General features: G+C 45.8%; 1 protein-coding gene across 8 annotated transcripts in view; it reads left to right on the top strand.

The window, feature by feature from the left end:
* Positions 1-13,154, top strand: part of FAM135B (family with sequence similarity 135 member B) — a 384,315-nt gene that overhangs the window by 262,200 nt on the left and 108,961 nt on the right. For all 8 annotated transcript variants that reach the window (XM_075920075.2, XM_075920080.2, XM_075920079.2 and 5 more), the window contains 2 exons: positions 2,158-2,228; positions 4,626-4,799. In XM_075920075.2, coding sequence (XP_075776190.1) covers positions 2,158-2,228; positions 4,626-4,799 — 245 coding nt within the window. The remainder of the gene's footprint in view (positions 1-2,157; positions 2,229-4,625; positions 4,800-13,154) is intronic.

Consider the following 13,154-nt stretch of genomic DNA (forward strand, 5'->3'; position numbering starts at 1 on the left):
TAAACATCCTTCATTTCCACTGAATGGAGAGTGTTCAGCATCTCACAGATGTATCTTTAGAGACTAATAGGATTGGGCTTTTAGGGTACATCTATATAGGGCTAAATAATCCATGAGTCGCCAGGGTCACCTGACTTGCGCTTATGAAGGTTGGTTTCTGTGCTGAAGAATTGCTGTGTAGATATTCAGGCTCAAGTTGGGGGATTACAACTAAGGAATGCAGAGCTCAGACTCTAGCCCGAATGTCTGCATAGCAGTTTTTCAGCCTGGCAGTCAACCATGACAAGCTCAGGTACGAAAACATAGGTCATCAGCAGGTTTTTTATATCTGTGCAGAAGTACACTTAGGGTGTGTCTACACTGCACCGTTATTTCGAGATAACTAGTGTTATTTTGAAATAACAATGTAAGCATCTACTCAGCCATTCTGCTATTTCAAAATAATTTATTATTTTAGCTTATTCTGAAATCTGTAAACCTCATTCTACAAGGAATAATGCCTATTCCAAAATAGTTATTTTGAAATAAGGCATATGTAGATACTCCACTGCTGCTATTTCAAAATAGCTCCTCACCAGGGCCATTTTAAGTTATTCCTCCCCAGTGCCTCCTGGGGCTCTAAATTGAGATAGCACATCTACATTAGGGAAGCCTGCCTCGGACTAATTTTGAGGCTTCCTACAGTGTAGATGCGATATTTCAAAATAAGCAATAAGATCACCCCCAAATTTCATCCAACAAAGCAATTCCAACAAAGTGGGTGAGACTTGATGCGTCTCAGGCACAGCGCGCAGACTGAATCCCTAGTTTAAGTGCAGACTGCAATTCCAAGAGCTTTGCTATGCAATCATCATTTCTTTTGTATCCCACTGTGATTATGATTTGAATTTTAGCAACCGTGATACACTCTGTAAGCTGAAAACTTTGCCTCTTCCACCAATAGGAGCAGGTTCAGAAAGAGATTACCTCATCCACTTTGTTGGAATTAATTGTTTAATTTATGACTATTTTATCTTTGATTGGAGTCTACAGATGTTACTGACTGAAAACCGCCAGTGTTCATGGTTCAGTACCAATGCAGAAGGACAGTTTATCTTTGCTATCAGTGAGCTCACAATATCATTCAAACAAATAATATCCTAAAAACTGAGCTCTTTAAAAACTTCACCATTACTAGGAATGTCCAAACCTGGAGGAAACAAAGCACTATAATTTAGGATACGGCTACACAGCAGTGTTATTTTGGAATAACTGACTTCATTCCAAAATAACATAGTCCGCATTTGCACGGTCTCTTTCATTATGCAGACACCTGGCTGAGTTGCTGTCTAGCTCTTTGTCTCTGTGGAACGGGTCTAGGCTGCTTCCTCAGATTTGGAATGTGTCCTAGAGACATCATGCAGAAGAATTATATTAGTACATGCAATGTCGCCAGATATATTTTGCCAGGAAAATAATGTTTAGCAAATTATGAGCTTCAGATGATACCTTATAAGGCATACTATATACAAAATCCATCACAGTCTTCTGTTGTTTATTTAGACTGTCAGCTCTTTGGGTGAGGAACTGCCTTGTTCTTATCCGTTTGGTACAACACCTAGCACAATGGGCTGTTTGTTTATGACCAGGGCTCCTGGGCATTGCTACAAAACAAATAATAATCGATTGTGTACAACAGTGGTAGTTGTTCACCAAACTTCTTCAATGGCTGAGTATAAACCCAGAGATAATAAACACGTCTAAACCAGTCGGTTCCGCATAGTCTTTTTGAGATTGAGATGAGCCAAAACTTTACCACAGAACAGCTCTGCTCTGAAGCTGAATGAGAGCTGGACGCAACGTTTATCACGTAGGTTCCTTCCGCATTGTGAAACACTTTCCATTCTGCGAAAGTTCTCCTGCTGCGAACGCTATGAGATCTCCTCAGTCTCGTTCCACAGCCAGGTTATGTTTGGCTGTCTAAACCCAGACAGCAGACTTGAATCCTGCTTTGTTGAATAGTTAGAGTGCCCAGGTGTTTTATGTATGCGCATCAGCGGCTTCATCCCAACCCTCCTGCATGTATTTGATCTCTGTGTCAGACAAAAATATTGCTTTGCAGTCTGGTTTTGTGAGAGCTGGTTGACACAGGTAACTCTGCCCTTCTGTCCTTTGCAGGTGGAAGATGCATTAAGCGAAGCAGATTTTCAGCTCAAGCTGGACCTGCACTTTACTGATAGTGAACAACAGTAAGTGCAGTTTTAAAGCACCATTGATATTGCAGTGACTCTCTGTCTTATTCAGTGAAACTTAAAGGGTCTTTTGGAAATGAGAGAGCTTTGTTTTGGCTTCCTTCTTTGCAGAGATGCCTGCCCATTTCTCTCCCACCCTTCTCCACAAAGGGCATTTTTGTCATCCCTCCCCTTGCAGTAAGAGGTTTTCTGTTTTAGGAGTGGAATTATCAGAGGTGCTTAGCACTTTTCTCTCTGTGCTACCATGGAAGTCTAAAGGCATTTTCCAATTGACTCTGTGGGATCAGGTTCCCTTTCCAGGACATGCTTCATGACTTCCCTGGATAGGGATGGACTGAAGCAGGTATCTGGTGCTTTTCTGAATCAGGGCCAGAGTTAGGCCAATACTGAGCACTGCTGGAAAACCTCACCCTCTGTGTGTACAGGGTAAGGGCTGATCCTTTGCCTCTAAAGTCAATGAGAGCTTTGCCATTCCTTGGGAGATAGATCAGCCCTTGCATTACTCCTAGTTCACCAGTCTTGCCAGACCACCCTCATCATTATGCCCGAAGGAGCGTATTAGGCCCTACTGAGGTCATTGAGAAGCCATCCAGTAAATAGAGCAGTTAGATCAGGTCCACAATGAGCTTCTTGCAGTTGGGCTCTACACCTAGTGCGGTCCTAAATCACCTTATACACTGGCCCACCTTACAGTGGAGCTCAGTTTGCAATTTCCTCTTTTGCTTCTGCCTGGTTCAGATGAAAGGAGTGGTGTATTAGCCGTGCTGGGCAGGCAGAGCTTTAACTCAGTGCTGTCAGGGGTGAGGTGAGGGCCTAGAAGAGAAAGCACAGCTGCAATGGGGAAAATGAGTTATGATTGGTCAGAAATAACCTAGCACTAGCCAATTAGCCTGTCATAAGACGGGATTTTCAGATCTCTCCTCCACGTCAGTCTTCTCTTCTAAACCCCCGGTCTCTCGCTCCTTCTCTCTCTCTCTCTCCTCCTCCTCCTACTGCTTCCCACTCTCTATCTCAGCTCTCCTCCACCTTCTGCCTCTCTCTCCATCTTTCTTTCTCTTCTCCCCCTCCTGCCTCTCACTCTCCCTTTCTCTTCTCCTCCTCCTCCTGCCTCTCACTCTCTCTCTGCTCTGTCTCTCTCTTTCTCTTCTCCCCTTCCTGCCTCTCACTCTCTCTCTGCTCCATCTCTCTCTCTTCTCCCCCTCCTGCCTCTCACTCTCTCTCTGCTCCGTCTCTTTCTTTCTCTTCTTCCCCTCCTGCCTCTCACTCTCTCTCCGCTCTCCTCTGTCTCTGTCGGGGATGCGTGCTCATTCAGGTCCTGCCTCCTGGGTGTGTACATCACAGCCCCGTCCCCCTTACCCTCCCGCTGTGGCAGGCTGCCGTGGGGGAGCAAGTGGAAGACGTGACCATTTGGGCTCCCCTGCGGTGGCCTGGCTGAGCAGCGCAGAACTCAGCTGAGTGCCATGGCGGGAGAGGAAGGGAGGCGGGGTGGGGCGGTGACATACACGGCCAGTCCCCAGTCCCTGGCTGTGTACGTCACTGCCCCATCCCCTTCCCCCCCTGCCATGGCACTTGGCTGAGTTCTGCACCGCTCAGCCGGGCCGCCACGGGGGAGCAAGTGGTGCAAGTGGCTGTTTGAGCCCTTCGCTCCCCATGCAGCACCTCCCCCGTGGCGGCCCGGCTGAGCAGCACAGAATTCAGCCAAGCGCCATGGCGCGAGGCAACAGCACCCCCCAGAGGTGACTTATAACACTACAGCGTTACAGAGTCACGGACATTGGGCTACTATATATATATGATATGTGTTAATGCTATCTGAACAGGTATTCACCAAGCCTGTTTAAAAGCAAAGTTTATCTAGTGGTATTTGTGTAGGGATAGTAACACAAGTCTCAGTTAAACGATTCTGTTCCTCCAAAGGTGAACCCTTCTGTGGGCTTTCAAACCCTTCAGGAACCAGCCCGTTCTTTCGCTATTGCTGTTCCCCTGAGGCAAAGCAGACTGTCGGGTGCTACACACATAGCTTAATACTAAATTCTGGGGACTGAAATTTAAATTAGCCGGGCAACCTGCTACCTGCACTTCTTCTTTGCCACTCCAAAGCTTTATCCTTCAGTGAGCGTGGGGTACAGGAGGGAGACTGCTGCTTGCCAGGCAGACATAGGATGGGGCTCCTGCATTCTGTCACATCACTGTGGAGTAACAATACTTACATCCCTGCTCCTTGCAAGTGCAATTAAGAGATAAGCATCAGCTGTGTCAATGTTCCCGTAGCTGTGACTGCCATCATGAAGTGATAAAAATTCAGTTCATGGTCTCCCAGGCTGCTGCCTTTAATGCCATTGCAGACTATGACAACTTAAGATTTCGCTAACCCTTGTAAACCTCTCCTTGCAGGCTGAGAGACATTCCAGCGATCCCTGTGATAAGCAGCCGTACTTTGGGGCTTCACTTCCACCCAAGAAGAGGCTTACACCACCATGTTCCTGTCATGTTTGACTATTTCCACTTGTCAGTGATATCTGTTACAGTGCATGCCTCACTGGTCGCATTACACCAGCCACTGATCAGGTAAAGAGCCGAGAAATGCTGATGGTGATGCTGTATCTTATGAGAGCTTTCACTGATCTGATAGTAGCAGCCCTGGTTTAAAGAGGAAGGCTGGACCTGTGCTTCTGGCCCTGCACTGAGTCTAGAAGCCTAGGTTCACATCTTGGTTCTGCCACAGACATTCTGGGCAGTGTTCCCTCTAAGAGTTTTCATCCTTGGGCGAGGTGAATTTAATTTTGGGCGGGTTGAAATTTCTTATGAGAAACACTAATATTGAGGTAGTGTGTGGATGTGCACCCACCAGTACAAAAAAAACCCCTAGATATAAATATATATTTTAAAAAGTCTATAGGTGTGGAAGAAAATATATTAAAACAAAGGATAATTAACAAGGAGCAATGCTTATGATTTTTTAATCTGAAATCAAATAAAAGGAAAATTAACACTACCCTTGGCTGATGAAGTGGGTTGTGCCCATGAAAACTCATGATACTATTTATATATTTTTCTTAGTCTCTAAGGATACATCTACGCAGCAACATCATTTTGAAACAACTAGCAATATTTTAAAATAACAGTCTGTGTCTACACAGCAGGCAGTTATATAGAAATAATATCAAAATACTGTCAAGCTGGAGGACTTCTTACTCCTGTAACCCTCATTGTATGAAGAGTAAGGGAGTTGGAGGAAGAGTGCTCTATTTTGAAATAAGTGCTGTGTAGATGCTCCCAATTTCAAAATAAGCTATTTTAAAATAAGCTACATGATTGTTGTAGCTCAATTTGCATAGCTTATTTCGAGTTAAAACCTGCTGTGTAGATGTGCCCTAAGGTGCAATAGGACCATTGTTGTTTTTTAGTTACAGACTAACATGGCTACCCCTCTGAGAACCTGGAGTACAGGCAGTCCCCGGGTTACGTACAAGATAGGGACTCTAGGTTTGTTCTTAAGTTGAATCTGTATGTAAGTCGGAACTGGCATCCAGATTCAGCCGCTGCTGAAACTGACCAGCGGTTGACTACAGGAAGCCCGAGGCAGAGTTGCTCTGCCCCGGGCTTCCTGGAATCAGCCGCTGATCAGTTTCAACAGGCTGAATCTGGATGCCAGTTCTTACATACAGATTCAACTTAAGAACCCCAGGCGTCCCCAAGTCAGCTGCTGCTGAAACTGATCAGCGGCTGATTCCAGGAAGCCCGGGGCAGAGCAACTCTGCCTCGGGCTTCCTGTAGTCAGCGCTGGTCAGTTTCAGCATCGGCTGACTTGGGGACGCCTGGGGCAGAGCAGGTTGGGTGCTGCTGGGTTGCTCCAATAGCGCCGCTCCTCGGCGCTACTGGACCAACCCAGCAGCACCCAAGCTGCTCTGCCCCAGGCGTCCTCATTCAGCCGCTACTGAAACTGACCAACAGTGGGTGAATCAGGACGCCTGGGGCAGAGCAGCTGGGGTGCTGCCGGGTTGGTCCCGTAGTGCCCAGAGCGGCGCTACGGGACAAACCGGCAGCGCCCCAGCTGCTGTACCACAGGCGTCCAGAGCAAAGCCGCGGAGCAGGGGGGCAGTGGGACAGCCCAGACGCGCCACAGCTGTCCTGCTGCCCGCGTGCTCCGCGGCTTTGCTCCCCATCTCCCTGGTCTGCTGGTCTCCAGCAGACCAGGGAGACGCGGAGCAAACCCCGTTCGTAACTGCAGATCTGACGTAAGTCGGATCCACGTAACTCGGGGACTGCCTGTACATGTATCATCATCCTTTCTAACAGACAGAAGTATGTTTCAAAGATCTTGCAAATAAGGTTTCAATGCCTAGTACTTACTACTTCTGACTCATAAGAGCCAGAACCCTAGCCTTAATGCAATAGAGTTTACCATGTATTAATTAGTAACACAGGATTTTAGAAAATCATTAAGATCAGAGTTTGAGATCTCTGCAGCACTCAAAAAATCAGTTAAAAGAATCTTTTTCTTTCTTACCTTAAGCCATTAACAGTCTATAAACTGTGACCAGATCATTTGTTGATTTTTAAGTTTATATAAACTTTGTTTGAAATGTAAGCATACCAATATCCTGGCACACTCCTTCTCCCCACCATGCAGCCTGCTTCCTCGTAGGTCCTTTCCAAGGGATCTCTTATATTACTAAAAGAAGTCACCTCTTCCTTAACTGCCTAAAGGTATGTCTACACAGCAGGAATATAGCTGAATTAAGCTACGCAACTTCTGCTACGTCAGTTGCGTTGCTGAAATCAAAATAGCTTAACTCGGCTTTAGGTGCTGTCTACATAGCAAGAAAGTTGAAGGAAGAACACTTCTCCTTCGACTTTCCTTGCTTCTCATAAAATGAGGGTTACAAGAGTCGGAGTAAGAAGTCCTCCAGCTCGACATTATTTTAAAATAAAGGCTTATAGTGTAGACACGCTCTTTGTTATTTTGGAATAATGTCAATTATTCTGAAATAATACTGCTTTATAGAGGTACCCTAAGATAACATCTACAGAACAAAATTACCAGAGGCTCCAGCTTGCACTGTTCCCAAGTAAATAGAGCTTCACAATCATCTTACTCCTTTATCCAAAGTCTTGCATTTCACTTCTCACAGTGTCTCCTCACAACATGGGGTTCTTTCCCTTCCTCAAAAAATCCTTAACAAGGGCGTATCTAGACTACGCTAGACTTTCAAAAGAGGATATTCAGATTCCACGGGAATTTGCATATCTTCTTTCGAGCTCACTTTTGAAAGCGGCACTTTCGAAAGCGAAAGTAATTAAGACGCGATTTTGTAGGCGAACCCTCCTGTTTGTCAACAAGCTGCATAAACCTCATTTTTTAAGGAAAAGCGGGTTGTCGACAAACGGGAGGATTCATCAACAAAACCACGTCTTAATTACTTTCACTTTCGAAAGTGACGCTTTCAAAAGTGAGCTCGAAAGAAGATATGCAAATTCCCGTGGAATCTGAATATCCTCTTTTGAAAGTCTAGTGTAGTCTAGATATGCCCCAAATGTCTTGATTCAACCAGAAAACCATCCCCTCATCCCCCCCTCGACTGATTTGCAGCCTCTGCACATGTAGACTGTGGCTGTCCTGTTTCCTGAAGCGAGGAAGGGAAGCTTTCCAAGCATGGAACTCAGAGAGTTAAAAGTGGGGAGGGTAAAGTGATCAGAAAGATGGCTGAAGCTGGGGGGTGTTTTCCATTTTCAGTGACAGGGAAGGGAGAAGTTTGGTCTTGCTCTCACTGGAGGAGATACTGACCTGAATCTAAATGGGGTGAAAGTATGAAAGCACGGGGGAGGGGAGAGAGAGAGGTGTGCTGCCTTCTATCTGGGAAGCAGGAGGAGGGGCACAAATTGGCAAGAGTGGGAGGAAGATAGGGGGCAGAGAAGTAAAAAGGCATCCGCCTTGCTCGGAATGTGCAGCAGAGGAGTGGATACGGGGAAGCAGGGGATCCCTGCTCAGCTAATTCTCTAACTGAAGGGTTAGGGGAGAAGCAGGATGCTGGGGAGGCTGCCACCTTGTTAGCAGTTCACAGGGCAGGGAAGGTTTTGGGAGCAAAGCAAAGAAGAAGACCCTATCTTGCAGAGCCTGTAACTTACCCAGCTTTTTCCAGGTGGCCGGAGGCAGGCAATGAAGCATAGATCCCTCCTGCCCTTCAGTCGGTAGCTCCTCTGGCTTCAGCACGATCTGGGTCACATGAACCCCCAAGTACTTCCCGTCTCCCTGATTGGAGAACTCACTCACTCCCAGCAAGTACAGACCCTCCAATGGGGTGGGAGCGGGGGGACTGGAGTAGAGGCTGGTGCCAGAATTGCAGGCAGCTGGCTGCAGTTTCTGCTCTTACACAGTGAGGGTATGTCTACACTACAAAGTTAATTCGAACTAACGGACGTTAGTTCGAATTAACTTTGATAGGCGCTACACTAGCGCTCCGCTAGTTCGAACTTAATTCGAACTAGTGGAGCGCTTAGTTCGAACTAGGTAAACCTCATTCTATGAGGACTAAGCCTAGTTCAAACTTACTAGTTCGAATTAAGGGGTGTGTAGCCCCTTAATTCAAACTAGTGGGGGGCTAGCCCTCCCCAGCTTTCCCTGATGGCCACTCTGACCAACACCAGGGAAACTCGTCTGCCCCCCTCCCGGCTCTGGACCCCTTAAAGGGGCACGGGCTGGCTACGGTGCCCGTGCCAGGTGCAAACCTGCCAGCACCCAGCTAGCAGACCCTGCACCTGGCATGGCTCGAGCCAGCCACCCGATGCCCCCCAGCCCTCCCCCTCTTCCCAGGACCAGGCTGGCGGCTCCCGGGAGCTTGCCCGGGACCGCAAGAGGCGGGCACCCGCCTGGTCTAGTGTGGACATCGTGGACCTCATCCATGACCTCTGCACTAGGCACAGGAAAGTAGCCATCTAGGGCAGGAGAGCTGCCAGCCTGGCCACCCAGGAGCAGGTGGGCAAGAGAATCAAGGGGGTCCACTGAGACCCCCTACCCTGAGCCCTGAGCTTACAATAGCCGTACTGGGTCAGACCAAAGGTCCATCTAGCCCAGTAGCCTGTCTGCTGACAGCGGACAACCCTAGGGACCCTGGAGGGGATGGACCGAAGACAGTGACCAAGCCATTTATCTCGTGCCATCCCTCTCCAGCCTTCCACAAACTTTGGGCAGGGACACCACTCCTACCCGCTGGCTAATACCACTCCATGGACCCAACCTCCATGACTTGATCTCACTTCTCTTTAAACTCTGTTCTAGTTCTAGCCTTCAAGCCTCCTGCAGCAAGGAGTTCCACAGGTTGACTCTTTGCTTTGTGAAGAACAACTTTCTGTTACTACTTTGAAGCCTGCTACCCATTCCTTTCCTTTGGTGTCGTCTAGTCCTTCTATTCTGGGAACTAATGAAGAACATTTCTTGGTGCACCCTCTCCATCCCACTCATGCTTTTATAGACCTATATCCTATCCCCCCTCAGTCTCCTCTTTTCTAAACTGAAAAGTCCCAGTCTCTTTAGCCTCTCTTCATATGGGACCTCTTCCAAACCTCTGATCATTTTAGTAGCCCTCCCCTCTCCCACCCTCCCTCTTTCCCTCTCCCACCTCCTTTTCCCAGTTTCCCCGAGTTTTGTTCAATAAAGAGCGATTCTATTTTTGACCACACGTTTTCTTTATTTCGTACATCAGGAAGGGGGGCTAGGGAAGGGTAAGTGGAAGGAGGTAAGGGAGGAATGGGGCACGAGCCCCCGATGGGGAGGACTGGGCTGGCTCTGCGGGCTTCTGGGGGTGGAAGCTCTCCTGCAGCCCCCCAATTGCCCCTAAGTGCAGCCGGTCTGATGGCCGAGTGCTTTTATGTGCCCAGTGTGACCAAGACAGGACTGCTTTTGAGGAAAGTGGTTACAGAGGGGTATTACTTTGAGACATAAAAGCTGTTTCTAGACTGGCAAGCTTTTCTGCAAAAGCAGCTGTCTACTTGCCAGCTGTCTACATTGGTCGCTTGATTTTGCACAAAAGCACTGACGTTTCTAATGTAAGAAATCAGTGCTTCTTGCGCAAAAGGGCCAGTGTAGACAGCTCAGATTTGTTTTGCGCAAAAAAGCCCTGATGTCTAAAATGGCGATCGGGGCTTTCTCGCGCAAAGTGCTTTTGCGGAAAAGCGTCTGTGCCAATCTAGACACTCTTTTCCGCAAATGCTTTTTATGGAAAAAAATTCCGTTAAAAGCATTTGCAGAAAATCATGCCAGTCTAGACGCAGCCAAACAGTATGACAGACAACTGATCTGTAGCAGGGTTACTACTAAAGCTTTTAAGATGTGATGTTGTGGATGTTTATGAAGAAAAGAGGGCTTAGATTTCATGCAGTAGAATGGAAATAAATTTTTGATAACACAGTATATGGTCTCATTTGGTTAAGTCAATAATAATGAGAATTTGAAAGATTTGTCTGCCTCTTGATACATAAATATCTAGAAAACTAAGTATTAATTTAATGTAAAATCACTAACAGAGCAAAATAAATAGCCTAAAAGCAACTTTCTGTGTCAGGCATTCTCAAACAAAACCTGCGTATTAAAACCACTGTTCTTTTCTCCAAGTTCAGACCCTTTGGGAGATTTGCTGGCATCACAAAGAGAGACTTAATTATAAGAGTTTTGATCTAATAATAGGACCTTATTTTTGTAAAGCCTCAGTAACTTTCTGATCACATTTTTTCTCTGTCTTGTCACAGCATATTAAGCTAAAAGCAAAGCTATTAATTTGCAGAAGTGTAAAATAAAATCAGCACATAGTGGCTTTTGGTGCTTCATCGTATTTTAGTTCTCTAGCCATTTTAAATTGCTCTAATGCAGGTTTATAGATTCCAACACCAGAACTTAGAAGAAAGAACTTCCCCAAAACAATTCCTACAGCAGATCCTTAACAGACTGGTACAAATTTATACTTTATTTCCTGTCTTAATTTTCTAGCTTCAACTTCTACTCATTGGATCATGTTATATTTTCTCTGCTAGACTGAAGAGCCCATTATGAAATATTTTTCCTAGTGTGGGTACACCCCTTAATTTTCTCTGTATTAGCCTCAAGGAGCTTGATCTATTTAGCTTATCACTATAAGGCATATTTTCTAATCCTTTAGTCATTTGCACGGCTCTTCTCTGAACATTTCTTCTTGATTTGTGAGCACCAAAACCAGACATGTTATTACAGCAGCAGTCACACCAATGCCAACTACAGAGGTAAATAGCCTCTCTACACCCATTCAAGATTCCCCTGTTTATGCATCCCACTGTCACATTAGCTCTTGTGGCACCAGTGTTTCATTGGTAGCTCATGTGTAGCTGGTTATCTACCACAATCCCAAAATCTTTTTCAGAATAACTGTTTCCCAGGATAGAGTCCTCCAGCCTGGAGGTATAACTGGCATTAATTGCTCTGAGATGGATACATTTACATTCATCCATATGAAAACACATATTGTTGGCTTGTGCCTGGTTACTGGGAGATCTAGGGTACGTTTGGACTACAGGCTTTTGTCGCCAGAGGCTTTGTCGACAGATACTGTTGACAAAGCCTCTGTCGACAAAGCTCTGGTGTGTGAGGGAAATATGGAGAGTGTCTTTCTCCTTCTCAGAAGCTTCAGGGGGTTGCCAAGTTAGTCTGTACAGGATAAACTTAAAAAACAACAAATAGTCTGGTAGCACTTTTAAGACTAATAAAACAATAAAGATGCTAATTACCTTACACATTACAAAGACAGCTTCCCCACCTATTGATAGTCCTAGTAACTCCAGATTAGCCACTCACTGACTTACAATAAGCTATTTCCTCCTTCCCTCTCCCTCGCCCCACCTTCTGTTCTAAAATCTGATTTGTCAGTTTTATAATGTGTTCACTTTCTTCATCGTATTCCTTTGTTACATATGGTCATGCCAGTTCTCTTTCAGAATATAATCTGAAGAAGTGGGTCTGGCCCACGAAAGCTCATCACCTAATAAACTATCTTGTTAGTCTTTAAAGTGCTACATATTTTTCCTTTTGTTTTATCAAGATCAGACTAACATGACTACCTCTCTATTACTAATCTACATGTTCTGTTAGTTTTTAAAGTGCTACCAGAACTGGGTTTTTTTTTTTTTTTAAGTTTCTCATTCTCAGTCACAGGCCACGTCAGTGATGGTTTGTTTTTGTTTTTTGCTTCTCACCTGTATGCAGCCCCTGAGTGATTTTTCTGTGGGCCAGCAGCCCCCAGAACCAAAAAAGGTTCCTCACCCCAGCCTTAGACCCTCTTTCCCAAAGAGCTTTCCCAATCTCACTTACATTTAAATAAGGAAATGCTACCTGCATCAGTGAATCAACAGGACCTATTTACTCCTTCCTAATAGGGATCACTGTTTGCTAAAAGGATGAGATAGGCATGTTTAACACTGCCAGCATATTAGCTCTTCTGTTATCTCTCCTCCCTGGGGGGGGGGGGGGGGGGTGCAGGCACACAATCAGAATCTCAGCTACAGGGCCAGCATAGGTGGCTTTAAGCATCACTGTGGAGTCCAGTACTATTAACAGCTCCGTTGTGACACATGGAACAGCTGATTTATTAGTTTCTGGATCAGGCGTGATACTCTGAAAATCCAGCCATGTTACCGGAAGTCCTCGGGGTTGAATTAGTTGGTAAACCTAGGATTGTTCGTAGCCTCGTGTTTTACAGTTCAGAAGATTCTAACGTAAATAATTTTAGTAATGAAGATGCCGTAACCCCAGGTTTATGAGCAAGGGGAGCAAATTTAAGTCTGGAATCTGCGACAGTGGAGAAGCACAGTATGATCCCATGTGGCCTTCAGCCCACTCATCACTTGTCTCACTAAAGATGAGCAGCAGTTTCTCTTTGAAGAGTCCCTGCAGAAAGAGGG

The sequence above is a fragment of the Pelodiscus sinensis genome, chromosome 2, assembly GCF_052426305.1.
Source record: "Pelodiscus sinensis isolate ZL-2025 chromosome 2, ASM5242630v1, whole genome shotgun sequence".
NCBI classification, from domain to species: Eukaryota; Metazoa; Chordata; order Testudines; family Trionychidae; genus Pelodiscus; species Pelodiscus sinensis.